The sequence below is a fragment of the Hippopotamus amphibius genome, chromosome 14 (assembly GCF_030028045.1).
Source record: "Hippopotamus amphibius kiboko isolate mHipAmp2 chromosome 14, mHipAmp2.hap2, whole genome shotgun sequence".
Taxonomy (NCBI): Eukaryota; Metazoa; Chordata; class Mammalia; order Artiodactyla; family Hippopotamidae; genus Hippopotamus; species Hippopotamus amphibius.
The window spans coordinates 14438741-14457786 of NC_080199.1; the positions used below are offsets into that span (position 1 = coordinate 14438741).

The window sequence follows — 19046 nt, forward strand, 5'->3', positions numbered from 1 at the left end:
ACGGATGATCTTTTACATTTATCAAATAAATTGCTATCATCTGGAAGTGAACCTCAGTAATCGGTACAGCCTTTATCCTGGCTATTTTGGTCACACTGATTTAGGGGAACTTTTTTCTTTATTTTTTAGCCAGGAAACAAATAGAGATTAAAGCTTATGAATTAAGAATTTTTTATTTTTGTTTTTTTAGCTGCACCACGCAGTTTGAGGAATCTTAGTTCCCTGACCGGGGATTGAACCCAGGCCATGGCAGTGAAAGCTCCAAATCCTAACCACTGGACCGCCAGGAAATTCCCTCAGAATTTTTTAAAAAGCAATATTATGTCATTTTAAAAAGTAAGTGTGATATGGGGATATGTGTATAAAAACAGATGATTGAACTTGGTGTACCCCCCACAAAATAATAAATAAATTTAAAAAAAAAGAAAAAAAAAAGTAAGTGTGTTTTTGGACTTCCCTGGCGGTCCAGCTGTTACGACTTCACGCTTCCACTGCAAGGGGTGCAGGTTTGATTCCTGGTCAGGGGACTAAGATCCCACATGCCTCGTGGTGCAGCCAAAAGTTAAAAAGACAAAAGTAAGTGTGTTTTTGAATATGGACTACTGCCACTGCTTCTTGTCTTGCCTCTGTCCCCCAGATCGACCTTCTGTGTTGCAGGCAGGCTGACCATGACATCATCCTGTCTAAAATCTTTCGCAGAACAGTCTAGAACCCGTAACCAGCATTCAGAGTCCCTGAGGATCTGGTTCTGCCGTCTCTCACCATTCTTGGCTTTACCTTGACACTCCAGCAGCACCAGAGAGCTCCTGGTTCCCAGGACCACGCAGTCTGAGTTCTGCTTTTGTTTTTGCAGCTTTCTTTGTCATGACCCTTTTGGTTTTCAGGCCCTGTCACTTACTCATTCAGCTGGGATGCCATCTCTTCTGGAGTGTTCTCCTGGACCTCTGGGTTCTTACACTGCCACAGTCCTCCAAGCTGGACCTGATCACGTGCACATTATGTGGGAACCCTCCACTGTATGTCCACTTTTCTCCCGGGCAGGGCAGGCAGGTCCTGTCTCTTAGTCCCCTCTCAGCCTGCCGGTGGCTGCCCAGCGAGGTGCCTGGTACGCGGTCGGGGACCAGGAGTTGTGTCCTGAACTGAACTGTTGGCGGTTGCTCCCAGCAGGCTGCTCTCTCACTAGTTGAGGGACCCAGTTTTGAAATCCTCAGGTCCCACCTAAATTTCTTTTCACTCCTTTCTGTGAGCTCTATCAGTTTAGAACCCATGGACTCAGAAATCTTGATGTTTCCTTTTAGCTTCTTAGGATGACAAGCTAGTACCTGTTTTTTTTAAAGTAAGTTTTATTGGAACACAGCCCCGCTATTACCTACCATTTATGGCTGTTCAGTTGCATATTACGTATTACAAGTTCTCCTACTTGCAGTAGTAGTGGCTACTGCTATAGTCATCTAGCCCCAGAGTCTTGATATATTTTCTATTAGTTCCTTAACAGAAAATGTTTGCTGACCCCTGCCTCAGAGTATCAGATGAAAACCAAGTGCTAAGTCTTTAAACATTTTTGACTGAATTCATCTTTTAAAATGCCTGCTATAATTTTACCAGATAGCTGGCCTTCATAGGTACTCACTAAAAAGGAAGCTTCCATTTTGAATAGATGTCATTGTTAAAGTTGCACTACATTACTCTTGTTTTACTGTTTTGTAGGAAAGCAAGTGGACAGCTCGAGTTCAAGCTCTTCATCAAGAACACAAGAAAGAGAAGAGCCGGGTAAGATTAAGAAACCAACGGCCTATAAAAAGTGGGTCTTTCTGAAAAGAATATTTGTTTTTCTTTATAATAAAGGTAGTATTTGTGCACTTAAAACAGTTGTGGAGAAATGTATAACAAAAATTAAAGTTACTAATAATTCCAGTACCAAAGATAACCAGTGCTACTGCTTTGTTATCATTTCTTTCAGTCTTTTTTCTACGCTGTAAATGTTGTTTCTGTAAGGATAGAAACCCATACATATATCTTACAAATTTTGAATTATGTTTTATATCTATAAATTTATACATTTTTCATTTTAATATATCATGAAAATTTTCCTGTGTTTTAAAATATTCTTCAAAATCATGACTTTTCAATGGCTCCATGATCGTATGGATCTTATTATCAGTTAGTTAATCATTTCTTCATTGTTGAATATGTTTCTAATTTTTTCACATTACAGAGTGGCAGTCCAAATAAGTTTTGAGTACAGACATACCTTGTTTTATTGCACTTTGCAGATAATTGCATTTTTTACACATTGAAGGTTTGTGACAACCCTGCATTGTCAGATGATGCATTTTCTAGCAATTAAGTATTTTTAATTAAGATATGTGCATTTTTTAAGACATAATGCTATTGTATGCTTAATAGACCGCAGTGTACTGTAAACATAAGTTTTACATGCACTAGGAAACCAAAAAATTCATATGACTCGCGTTATTGAAATATTGTCTGTATTGCTGTGGTCTGGAACTGAATGCACAGCATATCTGAGGTCTGCTTGTAAAAACAAGGATAGTTCACATTAAAGTCATTTTAATGAAAACAAAAATTAATTGTAACACCTGTTCCCTTTCCACGGAGCACATCAGAAATTTAAGTGTTAAAATGCTTTTACATTAGCCCCCAAATTGTAAAGTACATTCATTTGTGATTTTAAGATAGGAAAACGTCTGTTAATTTTTTTCACTTTAAATTGTATGTGTTTTGTAGCCTTTTGTATCCCCTTTCAGGCAAACAGCATAGACTGGGTGGCTTATAAACAATAGAAACTTACCTCATAGTTCAGGTGCTGCAGGAACTGGACAGAGAGAACTTGTTAAAGGGGCATAGTGTCTGGGCTATGCGTAGACATAACGCCCACGTTTCTTTCTCCAGCCTAAGCCACCCTCTGAGCTCCAGACGAGATAGCCGGCTTTGTACTTGACATCTCCACTGCTTCTGAAATGGAACATGTCTAAAATGAAGTTCTTGGGTTTCTTCCTAGAGGTGTCTTTCTTTTGGTTGATGGCATCCTAGTCCACTGAGATGCACACCTCAATTCCCATCTCTCCCTTAACTCCCAGTTCCAGGCTATCGGCAGGTCCTGCCACGTATCTCATATCCATGTTCTTCTGGACATTTCTATTGCTTCTACCCTCCGTTGAGCTTCCACCATTTCTAAAAGGGCCCCATAACCAGTCTCCCAATTCCAACCTTCCCCTCTTGTAATCTGCTCTCTGCAGAGCAGGCAGAACAGCATGGCTGCTTGACCTCATCCTGATCCACTCTCTGAACCTACTCTTTTTAGCTGCGATGGCCTTCTGGTAACTTATAGAACATGTGGCCTTTTTCTCCCTTTAGACATGGTTTTCGCTGCTGGGAGGTCCTTCCATTTGCTCTTTAGGTGGCTGGCTCCTTCCCCTCTGATTTAGTTTTCCCTGCTGTGTGGCAAATTACCACAGATTTATTATATCACCGTTTCCATGGGATAGGAGTCCAGACACAGCTTGCTTGGGTTGTCTGCTCAGGGTTTCACAAGTTGCATTTGAGGTGTCAGCTGAGCTGTGTTCTCATCTGGGGCTCCGGGGCCTCTCCCAAGCCCATTCAGGTGACTGACGATGTGCAGTTCCTTACAGTCAGCCATGGGAGTGAGACCCTGAGCTCCGCAGTTCACAGCCTGGCTGTGACTTCTTCAAGACCAGTAGGAGAGCATCTCTCCTGACTTCATTCTCCTCCTTCAAGAGACCTGAAGTCACCCGAGACCACTCCATCCAAGAAGCTGGTCCCCTTCCTTTATTATTCTCATCACATCACAACTGTAGCTCTGACCACTGCTTTAAATAGTTTGTTTACTGTCGGTTTCTTCAACCAGATCGCTAGCCCTGAGAGGGAAGGGCTCTATCTGTTTATTCCTTCATTGTATTCCCAGCATCCAACAGTGTATCTCACGTGTGGTTGGCATTTGTTAAATATTTGCTGAATGAATGCAGAAGGTTGCTAGGTGGCCAACAAGGGGATCACTCAGCCTTTTTTTTTTTTTTTTTTGTGAATGGAGGAGTGCTGATTGTAGGGTTCAGAAGAGCAGGGTGGAAAGCGCTGTGTGTTGGTGTGACGTGATATTTGAACCCAGGTCCTCTTAACCTCAGGGCCCTGGTCGTCTGCCTCGATGCCTTGCTCACCTGTCATGCTTTAGGGCACTTAGCCAGATGGGGAGGGGATAACCACTGACAACTTAAAGTGGTTGCTTTTCTATAAGAACATTGAATCTTTCCTTCAAGATGCTCTAAGGGAGCAGTTCCTAACCAGGGGCACTCTTCAGAACGACCCAAGGCTCTTTGAAAATACACGTGTCCTGCTCTACCCCCTGGAGGTCTGATTCAATAGGTAAGTCTGGGACATGCAGCATTTGGAAAAAACAATGATAAGAGCACCACCAAACCCCAGACGATTGTGTTTTGCATCCATGGTTGGAACCACTGCTCTTATAATTTGAAGGTCTACTTCTATTCTTCAAGGCATGTTTAGAGCATTGGGGTTTAGGGACAGAATTCAGGCTTCCTTATTAACAGGGGGTGATTTTAGTCCTTGCTCCTTTAAGCCTCTTGTGTTCCAGGCAGCTGTGGGAATTTCAGCGGCCTTCTGGCCGGAATACAGTGTGAGTTGTAGAGGTTTCCACTTGACCGCTGCGGGTGGTGATAGAGAGAAAGACCAACTGCTGGCAGTGTGGAGGAAGGGGCAGCCTGGCCTGGCTCTGAGTGAGGCGCCTCGCCCCGCGTGCTGGGAGCGCGGAGTCTCTGTGCCACCGCCAGGCTACGCTGCCCCCTTGTCCGCTGGTGTTGCTTGTTCAGAAGCTGCTTGCGTCTTCCTTCATTTCTCTTAAACCCTAACAGAGGGGCAAATTCAATCAGGTTTAGTAATCTGTGCCCGAGACCAAACCATTAATTATTCCACATGATTGGTGCCTCCTGTTCCTCCAATGCACATATTGTATTTCTCTGTTTGAGGGAAGTTGTGTTTGCCAACTTTTTATTGCTTTACCTAGATTCTTGGCAGTCTTTTTTTTTTTTGGTTTTGTTTTTAAATAACATTGGTAGGAGTTCAAAGGGAACCACAGATAAACAATGGCATGCCCTTTTCCACCCAACAGAAGACTCTTAGAGCCCGGGAGGTAGTAGAATGGTCACGCAGTGAAAGCAGAGGAGGATGGGGTAATGTGGCTGGTAGAGAAAAAAGCATAAAACTTGGAATGGTAGAAGGTTGCAAGAAATGAGCTCCAGGGACACAAGCTTTTGTGTGTGTGTGTGTGTCTGTGTTGGGTCTTAGTTGTGGCATTGCGGGCTCTTCACTGCAGTGCACGGGCTTCTCTCTAGTTGTGGCGTGTGGGTTTTTTTTCTCTCTCTAGTTGTGGTGCATGGGCTCTGTCGTTTATGGTATGCAGGCTCTCTAGTTGAGGCGCACGGGCTCACTAGTTGTGGTGCGTGGGCTTAATTGCCCCACGGCATGTGGGATCTTGTTCCCCAACCGAGAATGGAACCTGTGTCTCCTGCATTGGGAGGCAGACTCTTGCCACTGGACCACCAGGGAAGTCCTTGCCATGAGCTTTTTGAAATAATCCCTGGCTATCCCCTTCTTAGACTGTCACATTTTCTGGACAGTTCTCAATCCCAGTATCAAAATGATGCCATCCTGTAGTTTTTCTTATGTCCCCTTTTCTTGGGCCCTGCAGTGAGTCCCCGTATTGTTGATCCTAAACCTCCTAAACGATCCTAAACCTAAACCAATATTTTTATTGACTTTTCCTTCTATTCTCCAGCTCAGGATTTCTCAAACTGCTTTTGGGGGCACTCTTCCAGCGGTCTCTAGAAATGTGTAGATGTTTCTTGACAGTGGCCTCCTAGGAGGGAGATTCTTAGCATCCACTGGGATATGTGGGGTTCTTTTTAGTCCCTACTCAGGAAACGTTTTTAACTTGATTCAACCTATTGTTTATCCGGCCTCATATGAACACAGACCGCTTCAGAGGGAAGACCCTACTGTGTGTTGAGAGCATTAACTTTTTGTTGTGATTTTTATTGTTTGTCTGTTAAGTGTAAATAGATTATTTTAGAGTAGTCTTAGGTTCACAGCAACGTTGAGGAGGAAGTACACAGAGTTTCCAAATACTGCCTGCCCACCCCGCTGTGCACAGCCTCCCCCGTTATCAACATCCTGCACCAGGGTGGTACACTTGTGACAACTGATGAACCTACACTGACATGTCAGTATCACCCAAAGTCCACAGTTTACATTAAGTTTCAGTCTTGTGTTGTACATTCTACGGGTTTTGACAAATGTATAATGACATGCAGCCATCATTATGGTCTCATGGGGAATAGTTGCACTGCCCTAAAATCCTCTGCCCTCTGCCTGTTCCTCCCTCCCTCCCTCTCCCAACCCTGGATTTTTATTTTGTTTTTACTCTCTCCATAATTTTGCCTTTTCCAGAATGTTATATACTTGGAATCATACAATATGTTGTCTTTTCATGGTTTGGTAGCTCATTTCTTTATAATGTTGAATGATATTCCATTGTTTGGATGGATCACAGCTTATTTCTCTCTTCACCTAATGAAGGACACCTCGGTTGCTTCCAAGCTCTGGCAGTTATGAATAAAGCTGCTATAAATATCCATGTGCAGTTTTCATGTGGACGTAAGTTTTTGGCTCCTTTGGATAAATACCAAGGGGTACAGTTGCTGGATCATTTGACAAGTGTATGTTTAGTGTTATAAGAAACTGCCAAACTGTCTTCCAAAGTGGCTGCACCATTTTGCATCCCCACCAGCACTGGATGAGAGCTCTTGCTGCTCCATATCCTCGTCAGCATTTGATGTTGTCAAGCTCTGAATTTTGGCCATTCTTATAGGTACATTGTTTTTAGTTTTTGTTTTGGTGATTTATTTCTTTTCTTTTTTTTAATTTTTATCGGAGTATAGTTGATCTACAATGTTGTGTTAGTTTCAGGTGTACAGCAAAGTGAATCAGTTACACATATACACATATCCACTCTTTTTATTTTTAGATTCTTTTCCCGTATAGGCCATTACAGAGTATTGAGTAGAGTTCTCTGTGCTATACAGCAGGTTCTTATATATATATATATGTTTTATATATAGTAGTGCGTATACTACTTAAAGTCCTGAAGCTGATTTTTTGCAAGTATAATTTTATTAATACATTTCATGACATAGACACTAAGTTTGGGAGCATTGACCTTGAAGACCAGAAAGTTTAGGTCTGGGCTCTTCCCTGTTGTCTACATTTGGGTCAGCTACTTACCTCTCTAGACTTGAGTTTACCCATCTGAATAATGGGGTCAAAACATGTATCCATGAGGCTGTGGTGTGGATTCAACAAGAAGATGTGCTTAACGCAGCCTCTAAAACGTGTTGAGTGTCTGTTAAAAAAAAAAAAAAAGCCTCTCCAGTTAGGAAATGCTGCTGCAAGTACTCTCTGTGCTCCTGTGAGACGCACTTACCCCCCTTTATTTGACCTGCAATTCCCTGGCTCCGCTTCCAGAGACATTCCGCTTGCAATGTCCTTAGTGCCATTTACCAAGGGTTTTTTCTCCTCTGTTTAAGCAACTTCTGCAACTGCTTTAAAAATGTTTCTTTAAATTATTGAAAAAAAAGTTCTTGAATTCTTGTCCAGTATTTGATCTTCCCTGATGTCTATAACGACGAATCTGTGCATCTTTGGGCCTGTCTCTTCTCTGCTTCTCTTCCTTCAGTTCCCTCCCTTCATCCATCCCTTCCTCCTTCCCTCCCTCCTCTCCTCCTCTACCCCCAAACCCCTCCACCTCCCATTTCTCAGCAAATATTTATCAAGAACCTGCTAAGAGCCAGAGGCTGTGCTAGTTGCTTAGTGTATAAAATAATTAAAGTGGGCTCTCCGGCCTGGGGAACAGGACTGCATGGAGTCGGAGCTGCTGTGAGGGAGACGCCTTGATCCTCTATCCTTGCTCCTCCCTGAGTGATTTCACGTAATAGCTCAGGTTCCCTCCGCTGTTCACATTATCAGTGTCACCTGTCTTGGGCCATGAGCTTTCCTGGGAACAGAGATGAAGCCCCTTGTATAGCCAGGGCCTTAGGACACAGTGATCGGAGAGTTATTCCTTGTGTAGATAACACAGGCCAGCAAGAAGGCAGGGCACGTACGTACAACCTGCAGAAAGTAGGAATTTACATGCAGCTTCCCAATGGATGCCTTTCTTCATTGCTTTTTCCAGCTCCTGTCACATATAGAGAAACTTCGAACCTCAATGATAGACGATCTAAATGCAAGTAACGTCTTCTACAAGAAGAGGATAGAAGAGCTGGGGCAGAGGCTCCAGGAGCAGAACGAGCTCATCATCACTCAGAGACAGCAGGTGGTTGGGGGTGTATGTTGGCACCGTTTTTCTGTAAGCAGTGCAATTTATCTAAGAATGTGTGCTGTTATTGTAGAGCATTTGTAAGTTGGATACGATAAAGAACATAGAATTTTTTTTCCCTGTGGTTGTTTGTAAAAGTAAATAAAATAATTTTTAAAGGTATTTTGAAATACTGGAGAGCAATCAGGTTTATTCAATTAGAATTCAGAATAAATGTAAAGGTAGCTAAACATTGCTTTTGGTTATTCCTTCAAGAAGCAGCCATAGCCAAATACTGCTTTTATAAATCATTTGTCTCCCCGTCACTAAAGTCCACACGTCCTGTGTCTTCAGAGGATTTAGTGAAAAGGTTCATTTACTGAGTACAGTGTGTGTCCATTATTCAGCACATCCCTGTCTAGTTTCAGACGTGGATCACTGAGAGGCTGTTTCTCTTCGCAGATTAAAGAGTTTACCAGTAAACCATTAAACGGTGTCAGTGAACCCAAAGGTAAGTGGACCAGGATCCCAGCGCTAGAGGCAAGGTGGGCCTCCCTAACCATGCCCTGGACTTCAGAAGAATGTTGGGCCGCGATGGTTCCCAGGTGCTAAAATGACATTCCTCTAGTTATTTTAATTTGCAAGATCTGTTACCACAACCCAGAGAATGGAAGAATTTTAAATACCTGAACTATCACTGAATGGTCTCCTGTCGTTTTTATCAGAATATTGTTATGCACGTAATACATGCTCAGTAACGGTACCTCTGGATGACTTATGATGAAAAGCACAGGGCCTGGAGGCAGCACTGGGTTCAACTCCTACCTCCAGAACTTAGTAGTAGTCTGTGCCCCAGTTTCCTCAGCTCTAAAGCTGGAGTATTAGTAGTAATTACATCATAGGCTTGTTACGAGGATTAGGTGGGAGAACATGTATAAAGAGCATCTGTTAAGCACTCATTAGTGTTGACTAGCGTTATTGATCTTAAACTCTTAATTATTCTAAAATGCTATAGAGGCTTACTGCATGATTCTGCATTGTGGAAGCCTGGGGTTAAGGGTTTGTTCTAAGCATAGTGGAATATACAACCTACTGACAGTAGCAATGATAGCCACCCATCTCTGTATCATTCAAGAGCTAGTCTAGAAGCAGGGCTGGGAGCCAGAAGTGCAGGGTCTCCCAGTGCAGCAAAAAGCTTGCCTTCTGCCTGGTTTCCGAGTGATCCCAGTCTTGGTTCCTGTACATCTCAGGTTACTAAGGCATCTTTGTCTACTTGAGGGATGCCATCTGGGGATAGGTATAGGATGGGTATAGGAGCTGGTTTTCCTCCCTGTTTCTGGGGCCATGGAAGATATGGACATATCTCGGAAATATTGTGGGTTCAGTTCCAGACCGCTGCAGTAAAGCCAGTAATCACAGTGAAGCAAGTCACAGAAATTTTTTTGGTTTCACAGTGCATATAAAACTTATGTTTCTACTATACTTTAGTCTATTAAGTGTACAATAGCATTATGTCTAAAAAAATGCACATATCCTAATTAAAATATACTATATTGCTAAAAATACTAACCATCGCCTGACAACGCAGGGTTGCCACAGACCTTCAATTTGTAAAAAATGCAGCATCTTCGAAATATAATAAAATGCAATAAAACGAGGTATGTCTGTACATTGACCTACACATTTGTTTCCCTCGTTTTGAGATAAAGCTTTGGGAATGGTGATGGTTCCCTATAACTTCTCTTAGAATAGTATGAGTTCGGGTAGTGAGGCATACCTGTATAATTACTTAGCATAAATATTTGACTGAAAAATAATTTAAGCAAAAAATTAGCTTTGAAAGATTTATGTTAAACATCTTTGTTGGGTGAGTTGCGACATGTTGGTAAATTTCATTTACTATTTTTCTGGGGAAAATATTAGGATATGCACTAGCGAAATATAACCCATAGCTTGTGATTTTTGTTATTAATTTTTTTTTTTTGTTATTTCAGGGAATCCTTTAACCTGGCAACCTTTTGAATCTAAGCCAACTGCCCCAACTGTACCTAGTAAGTTTCTGTAGTAGGCTCAGGGTTCTAAAGATATTTTTAAAGTGCTAAATCCGTATATAACTTCTTCTTATTATTTTTAGAGACATTTCTTTGAACATCAGTGTGTTTGGAGATTATATGATGATCTCTTTTGGTTCCTGGCTTTGACCTAGTTCTAAAATCCACTATTGTAAATATCTGTGTGATTTTGTGGTGGTTTTGGTTAGCCATACCTATTACCTTACAGTTCACCTAATAAAGGAACAACTGAAAACTCTTTGGCATCGCTCCAGTTTGTACTCGTGGATTTCCCGAGGTAAAACACTGTGACGATGTGATTCTGTGTGGGAGCCGCCGCATCTTGGCATCACTGAGACTCAGCGCTGCAGGTTTTGACCTGACACCCCCGCCAGTCGCTCACTTGAAGTCAGCTCAGCACAGCTGTCTTCCGAAGCTGTCAGGATTTGGTCAGAATCCAAAAAGACATAACCTGTACAGTTCAGAAATGGATGGATTGTTTTGTTAATAATAAACAGTTGAAATATTTTTGTTTCCATTCAAGAAAGATGTGAACAGGATCTGAATACTAGGGGGAAGGCATGCACCCAGGCCGGGCACCGAGTGACCATTCCTGTGGGCCCAGGACTTGTGATGATGAAAGGACATTGTTGAGTGTGTTTAGGAATTTGGCACAATTAACTGGAAAGTGCTAAGTGCTTTAACTGCTCGGCCTCTTGATGGTGCTTCTGGAAGCTGAAGAGGTTGAGAGGTGCTCAGGAGGAGAGGGTAGTTTAAATGCCAGGAGTAGAGCTGAGGGGAGAGTAGAAGGATTTCAGAGAAGTATGGAAAAGTTAAAAGACACTCAGTTATTATTGTTTGTATTTTAATTATACTTAGCACAATATTGGAACAATAATGTGTTCCAGTAAAGCTTTATTTACAGAGACTGGCAGGGGCTGGTATGTCCCTCAGGCTGTGGTTTAGCAAACCTGGATCTAGGTTAGCAAGTTGCAAAGGGTTTGAAGGCCATATTTCCAGAATTATTAGCAGTTTATCCTCAGTTAGGAGTTGAACACTTTCATACCAGCCATTGTAAAGACAAAATTGTATGCCTATAGGGTAGCTGAGGTTTGTGGCCAGTATTCTGTAGAATAAGATTAGAATTAGAGATCTATTCTAATAAGCTAGGGGAAAAGTCATTAACTAATAGACAGATAGTTGGGAGAGGAACCTCAGATAGGAATTGTAAAATATTGGAAGAAAGGCTGTATAATCTGATATTCTGAGATATTTTAATGTAGAGAGTGTCCAGTCTTACTTGAACTAGGTATACTCCCCTCCAAAGGCTGTGGCTGAACTAATGCCTTCTCACAGTGCTTTCCAGCTTATTGATTAGGATAGTTTTTTCAGTTGGTTTATTGTACGTGAATATTCATAGCAGCATTATTCATAATAGCCAAGAAGTAGAAACAACCCAAATGTCCATCAACTAAAGAAGAGAAAAATAAAACGTGGTCTCTCCATACAGTGGAACATTATTCAGCCATAAAAATACATGCCGGTGCTGACACACGCTACAACATGGATGGACCTTGAAAACATGATGCTAAGTTAAAGAAGCCGATTCCAGAGGACCACATATTTAATTGTATGATTCCATTTATATGAAAGGACCAGAATAGGCAGATCCACAGAGAGAGAAAGTAGATCAGTAGTTGCCAGGGACTGAGGGAGGGAGCAATGGGGCTAAGAGATACAGGTATTTTTGGGAGGTGTGCGTGTGATGAGAATGTTCAACAATTAGATAGGGGTTATGGTTGTGCAACTCTGTGACTATTTTTTTTAAAATTTTATTGAAGTATAGTTGATTTACAATGTTGTATTTAATTTCTACTGTGCAGCAGAATGACTCAGTTATACATATATATTCTTTTTCATATTCTTTCCCATTATGGCTTATCACAGAATATTGGATGTAGTTCCCCGTGATATACAGTAGGAGCTTGTTGTTTATGCATCCTGTATATAATACTTTGCCTCTTTGACTATGTTAAAACCCACCAAATTGTATATTTTAAGAGGGTGAATTATATTTCCATAAGGCTGCTGTTTAAAAATTGGTTTAGGTTGGTTGGTAATATCTTTGTCACTTGTCCCTCACCGTGTGTATTCACCTTGACTAATTTGATGAATATTTAGTTATCATCATGTTCAGTTGCTAACGCTATAGTTACAGAACCCTGTGAGCTTTTCCTTTTTATGCTTTTTCAGTGACCGCCCCAGCCCCACAGACTTTGGATGCTAAGTCAAGTCTAACAATGGCACATGGTAAGTTTCAGCAAAGTCTCAGCGTTTTATGTACCGTTTCTACTCTGAGTCAGATAACTTATTAACTGAAAGTGCTGCTGTGGGGGAAGTTATGCAAACAAAACATTTTGGTGAATGAAAAACAGTTAATAAAACTGCAGCCTATACAGGTAATGTTTTGTGATCTGATCATAGCTACCAAAGTCATAAAGTATTAAATGTATCTATTGCTGGGTTCACAAGTAGAGATTTTAACACTGAAGTACTTGGATCATTTATATTTGGGGGAAAATAGTAGGTATTGGGTAAGATGGTGACTTTCTACTAGGCCAGCCAACCAGCACATGCCACAGGGCATATGTGATTGTTTTTATAACTTTCAATGTGGCAGCAAGTCACCTTTTTTAAACAAACAGTTTCAGCGATTGGTTGGGAAAATCTAGAAAAGACATGTGATAGAAACCAAAGGAAAAAAGTAGGAACCACTAGATAAAATTGCTGCCAGGATCCAGTTCTTGGACCAGGCCACTGGCTGGTAATGGTTGTTAATATGATCTGGTAGTCAGGGTGAATATTTATAGCCATATTTTATTTTTATACAGCAAAGGTGCTAACAGTTTTTATAGTATGTTTTTAATATATTGTTTTCCTGTGGTCTGCTGTATATTAAGATTGGAGGGGGAAACCACCTTTTTCCTGTCTTAGCTACAAATGCTTCTCAAATCTAATGATTACTTCATTCCACTTTTCTTTTTAGTCTTTTAGTTAGGACTTAACTCCATGGTCAGTCAAGTTGGACTTTCTTTTTGTCTTCATAAATATTGTGGTTCATATATGATGGCCTTTGTAATTATTGTTTCTACTCACTGACTGACTCATGAGGTGTTTTGTTTCCTCTCTTTTTTTTCCTAAGATCATTTCAGGTGGATCGGTTCCCTTGGGCATGTGTTTATAATATGTAAATGCATAAATTTGCTATATATTAGATGTTATTATTTACAAGTGTGTACAACATGCAGGGTTTTTTCCTTTGAATCAGTAACATACATTTTATCTGTTACTTTCTTTAATATTGAATATATGATAAACTTTCTTTAATATTGAATATATGACAACATGATCTCTGGCAATTGTTTTCTGTTCATATTATTTATGTCAGGTTTAAAATCTCTCTGTTGCCTCCTTGTTTAGGGTAAATTTTTTTTTCCAGTCTTTTTTAGATTCTATTTCCATATAGGTCCATTACAGAGTATTGATGAGTTCCCTGTGCTATTATTCAGTAATAGTGTTGATTTTTAGAAGGCATCGTTGGCTATTTCTGTTTTGTACCTCAATGTGTGTTTTAGTTTCTTTCGTCTCCTACCTTGTTATTGTTAGCCTCCTATCTCATCTTACACGAGGGCCATATTTTCTTTGTGTTATATTTTTGGTACCTGATAAAGGATGCACACAGTAGGCATGTCATGCTCTCTGGGGCTGATTCCAAGGTCCTGACAAACCCGGCAGTTCTAGAGCATTGTGTTCTGTGTGGACCCTGCCCTGACTGGGTGGGGGCTGCGTGGATCAGCCAGGCCCCCTTGCTGGCATCTGCCACGATTGAAATGCTCGTTTTGAATGCCAGCCAGACCTGGCATGAGGCCCACAGGCCTTGGATTGGGATCAAAGCTGGTTTGTGAGCATCTCAATGGGCAGAAGCAAAGGAGGGGGCTTGGCGGGGGCCCACTGCCCTGCCCTCACCCCCAGCCATGGCAGCTTCCCCAGGTACTTGGGGGTGAGGGGGATGGGGAGGGTTGGTCACATATTGCACAACATTAATTAGCCCAACTTCCTCTCTGTCTTTCCTTTTGTTCCATCTCAAAATTTGGCGAGGTCCTTTACCGTGAAAAATCTCATGATTACTCACTGGCTGAGGTTGGGTTCCCTGAGACACAGACTCTGGGGTGGAGGTTTGCGGGTGGTATTTGGACAGTGTTCTCGGACAACACCTGTGAGAGAAGCCGGGTTGGGCGTTAAAGATTGATCCCAGATGCAGCTTCAGTGGAGGGCTCAGCAGGTCTGACCCGGAGCTTTAGAGCTGGGATGGCGCTATTGGAATTTTCCTGGATGGAGGCAATCAGTTATATGGTGTGGGTTGCCCCACGGAGGGGGCACTGGCGGCTCCTTTCCACTGAAACAAAACAAAAAGTAGGGGCAAAAGATGGCAGGAAACCCTGAATGGGAATTATCGGTGCAGATGTATGATTTGGCTGAGCGTAGAGTATGCAGAAGAGATTTGAGGGACAAAGGCTGGTTGAGGTTGTTCACGGCAACCACTGAGTGCTGGGCTGAAGCTGTTTGGGTTGTTCTGGTGGCATTTTGTAGCTGCCGAATGTTCTGAGGCTAGGCGTGGCGGGACTGGGGAGCTGGGCTGCAAGAAGCTTAGCCTGACTGGTGTGTTCAAAGAATCTGAGCTGGGAGATCAGTTGGGGATGTTTACAGTCGAAGAGACCCCTCACCTAGGAATCGGGTTGTGGTAATGAGCAGGAGGGAGTGGACGTGACAGCTGTTCCGTGGGACTGGTGGAAAGGCCGTGCAAGTGACTGGGGGGAGAAGGCAAGAGAAGGGTCAGAACACGATAAGCTCAGGTACTGGGTAGACAGTAGTGCCATTCAGATAATTCCAGCAGACAAACCCAGCGAGCACCAGTAGGGAGGCGTTGGGGCTTTGTGGCCAAGAGCCTGGGTTTGGAAGCAGACAGTCTGGATTCACGGGTGACTCGTGGTGATTTCCTTAGGCTTAGGTTTCCTTGCCTGCCAAATGGGGAGGAGAGTCTTGGCCACTTCAGTGGGCTGCAGGAAGCGCAGAATGAGGCAAGGCCTTTGGAGCAGAAGCCGCTGAGCAAGCACTGGCTGAAGTTAGCTTCTAGGGCAGGGGTGATGAAGTCCAACACAGTCAGCCAGTGGAGAGGGGGCTGGTGAAGACTGGGAGTTTTTCTTCTGGAGGAAATGGTGGGAGACTGACATATGCGTTTTTCTGGAAGCCTCTGGCAAGTTCGGAGGGGAAACTCAAGCCTCTGAGAGTTTCAGCTCTCACCCTGGAGTTCTCGGTTCAGGATGGGAACTGGGATGTTTGGAGGCTGGACCTGTGGCTTATAAAGCATGAGAATGGCCGGCCTTCCCTTCCCACATCAGCCTGCTTGTTTGGGGAGCTGGGGTCTGGTTGACTTCACTTTTTATTACACTTTGTTATTGTAGGAGCCCAGGTTCAGGAATCTGCCCCTCGCATGCCTTCTGCACCATTGCAGGAAATGTCAGATCTTGACAATTAATCCTGACTCAAGAGAAATAAGCCATAGGATTATGCCTGTACTATAATAATAAATATACATATGTGATTTTATAAGATTTTATAGAACTTTTCCTTGTAACTTTATTCTTGTCATTTTTATAAAGTATAAAAAATATAAACCATGTGACTTAAAAAAATGAAATAAGCTATCCTCCTAAAATCTATTTTCAGCAGTTCAAACTAATAGAATAGTCTATTTGTATAACTTTATTTTTTTAATTTAAAAAAATTTTATAGATGTATAATTAACATATAACATTTGTATTAGTTTTAGGTGTACAGCATAATGATTTGATATTTGTATCTGTTGCAAAATGATCACAATAAGTCTAGTTAACATCCATTGCCACATAGGTGGCACATTTTTTTTCTTTATTTGTATAACTTTAAAATCTTGAGGCTGAATAACAAATTTGGAAGCACCTTTTTGGTGTTCAGCAGTTGTGTTACATGGATAGAATTACATGCTCCTTTGCGAGGCCAAGTTTATGTTTCAAAATTAAAGTGGATTCGTATTTACTAATAGGCTGTGTTCCAAAAGTTCATTTGAAAGTAATTTAAAATGCATTTCTCCCATACAGTCAATGTCAGAGATGTTTACTATATTGCTGATAGGTGTGTGTGTATATGTATTGGTATATGCCTAAAATAGAGTACCTTTAAATTATTATTATTAACTTATTTAATTTATTATACCCTTTAATAAATTAAAAGCCAGACCTTCAAAGTAGGAGGTAGTAAATCTGAGATAATACATGCAAAGCACTTAGATCTGTGCCTGGCAACCCAGTGAGTACTCAGTCATTTTTGGCCACTAATACCCTCCCCAGTCACCCACCCTGGGGTCTGATGGCAGGATGAAATGACCCCCATTTTGGTTGGTTGGTTTGCTTGTTTTTAAAGGTTTATTTTATTATTTATTTACTTATTTTGGCTGCACTGGGTCTTTGTTGCTGCACATGGGCTCCCTCCAGTTGTGGTGAGCGGGGGCCACTCTTTGTTGTGGTGTGCAGGCTTCTCATTGCGGTGTTTTCTCTTGTTGCAGAGCTCAGGCTCTAGGCACACGGCCTTCAGTAGTTGTGGCACACGGGCCCAGCCACTCCGCAGCATGTGGGATCCTCCTGGCCCAGGGATCAAACCCATGTCTCCTGCATTGGCGGGTGGACTTCCAACCACTGCACCACCAGGGAAGCCCCATGATCCCCGTTTTGTGGGAGCAGGTGGAGAGCTTTCTGGGCAGGCGCCCCATGTCAGTCTCCAGGCCGAAGATGAGGGAACCAGGCACCTCTTAAATAAGCCAGACTTTTGGTTGCATTTCATTCCATGCCTAATTGCCTGGCTGCTGGGGTCAGACAGACCTGCAGCCAAAACCTGACCTTCTGCATGAAGGAGCTTTCTCTCTGTTGATTGGATGGGGTTTGCTTTATCTATGTTGCCCACGGGTTTCCTTGTGTGGGCACAGTGACATTTCCCTGGGAAGTCACCCAGAGCCTCATCTCCCCTGGCCACTGTTCTGGGGTGGGATTGGGAAAAGCCCATCTTCATCTCTCATCTGTCCACAGCTCCACCCCAGTGACTCTCTGGGAGCAGGACTAGGTCTCGAAGTGTGGTTTAGGGACACGAAGGTGTGTAAGGTGTCTTAGTCCTGCTGCTGACCCAGGAGACCTCCCCTTGCCCTTTCACCATTCTGGTCCTTCCACTTGAAGGCCCTGGGCTAGCAAGAAGGGGGAACCCCAGGGCCCTGGGAACTTTTTATGTCTTTATCTTTGGAAATTGAAATATTTTCAGTAATTTTCTATTTAGCCACCTGATCAAGATATTTTATAAGGAAAATATTTTTAGGGATAAGGGAAGAAGATCTTTTGCAGTTGTGTCCTTGTGCCTTAAGAAAAAAAATAATGTCTGGCACTAAGTTGTTGAGCAAGAAATTTTAACTCCTTTAAAATTAAAATTTCCCGAGAGTGGAGTTAACAGAAAATATGTAGGAGGGGAAGATACTATAGAAAAGTGACCAGCTTTAACTGACTGCCTTAATATTTTTTTCCCAGTAAATTTGTGCTATTTTAGGCATGGTTAAAATACTGTGGAACTATGTCTTTCAAAATTGTTTGAAAGGAACTAATCTTACTTTGCTATTGTCCTGTTTGTACTATTCTTATTTTTCCTCATTAATAGAACAGGCATTCTCATCGCACATACTGGAACCAATAGAAGAACTTTCAGAGGAAGAAAAAGGTAACAAAGAGCTTAATCAGGGTTTATATCTCCATCAATTACATTTAGATGCTGAAGCCCAAGCCTTCAAAGTATGATTCGGTGGTTTTTATCCTAGTGTATTAAAACTAGGGAAGGCGTTTAGGTTTGAATTACATTTTCAAGCTACTACTATATGTAGTATTCTGTCATCCTATTCCCCTAATGTACTGTTATATTTTTTCTCCTGCTTTACCGTTTCTTAGCATATGAGTAAGAAATTTCCTGTGTCAGGGAACTTGACAAAAAATTTAAGCCATTATGTCAATGCAGAGATTTTCTGATCAGATGACAAGTCGACACGCATGTTGTGTGCCAGATTATACAAAAATATTCATATCACAGTAGTTATTTCTCATGCCCTGAATCTGTGAAATGAATAGGTAAAGTGCCCATTGCAAAAATTGTTTTTAGTAGCAAGAAAGGCATAATGTCTAAGCTCTGAATATGGAATATTTACGAGCAGAATATCTTAATGGCAGAATTTGGGAGCTATTACAGATTTGGGGAGATAATTAAAATTATTACTGCTTCTTCATTTTATTTGGCAGTAATAATAAAAATTATTTTCTATCAGCTAATTTTTGAAGTTTATGAACATTTATTTACATTATTAAGAGTATTTTCTAATGCTAGATTTACCCTAAAGCAATTATATTTTAAACAGTTTATCATAATTTTCTCCTTAGTAATAATAATGCTTTACCATATTTCACTCC

The 19046-nt window shown here is 41.7% G+C and overlaps 1 protein-coding gene across 2 annotated transcripts in view; it reads left to right on the plus strand.

Moving 5' to 3' along the window:
* The window catches only part of DZIP1 (DAZ interacting zinc finger protein 1), a 57048-nt gene that overhangs the window by 21643 nt on the left and 16359 nt on the right, over positions 1-19046 (plus strand). The window contains exons 10-15 of one of the 2 annotated variants that reach the window (XM_057707660.1): positions 1708-1770; positions 8285-8425; positions 8870-8918; positions 10402-10458; positions 12712-12768; positions 18250-18309. In XM_057707660.1, the coding sequence (XP_057563643.1) occupies positions 1708-1770; positions 8285-8425; positions 8870-8918; positions 10402-10458; positions 12712-12768; positions 18250-18309 (427 nt within the window). The remainder of the gene's footprint in view (positions 1-1707; positions 1771-8284; positions 8426-8869; positions 8919-10401; positions 10459-12711; positions 12769-18249; positions 18310-19046) is intronic. The other variant, XM_057707662.1, reaches the window with a different exon arrangement.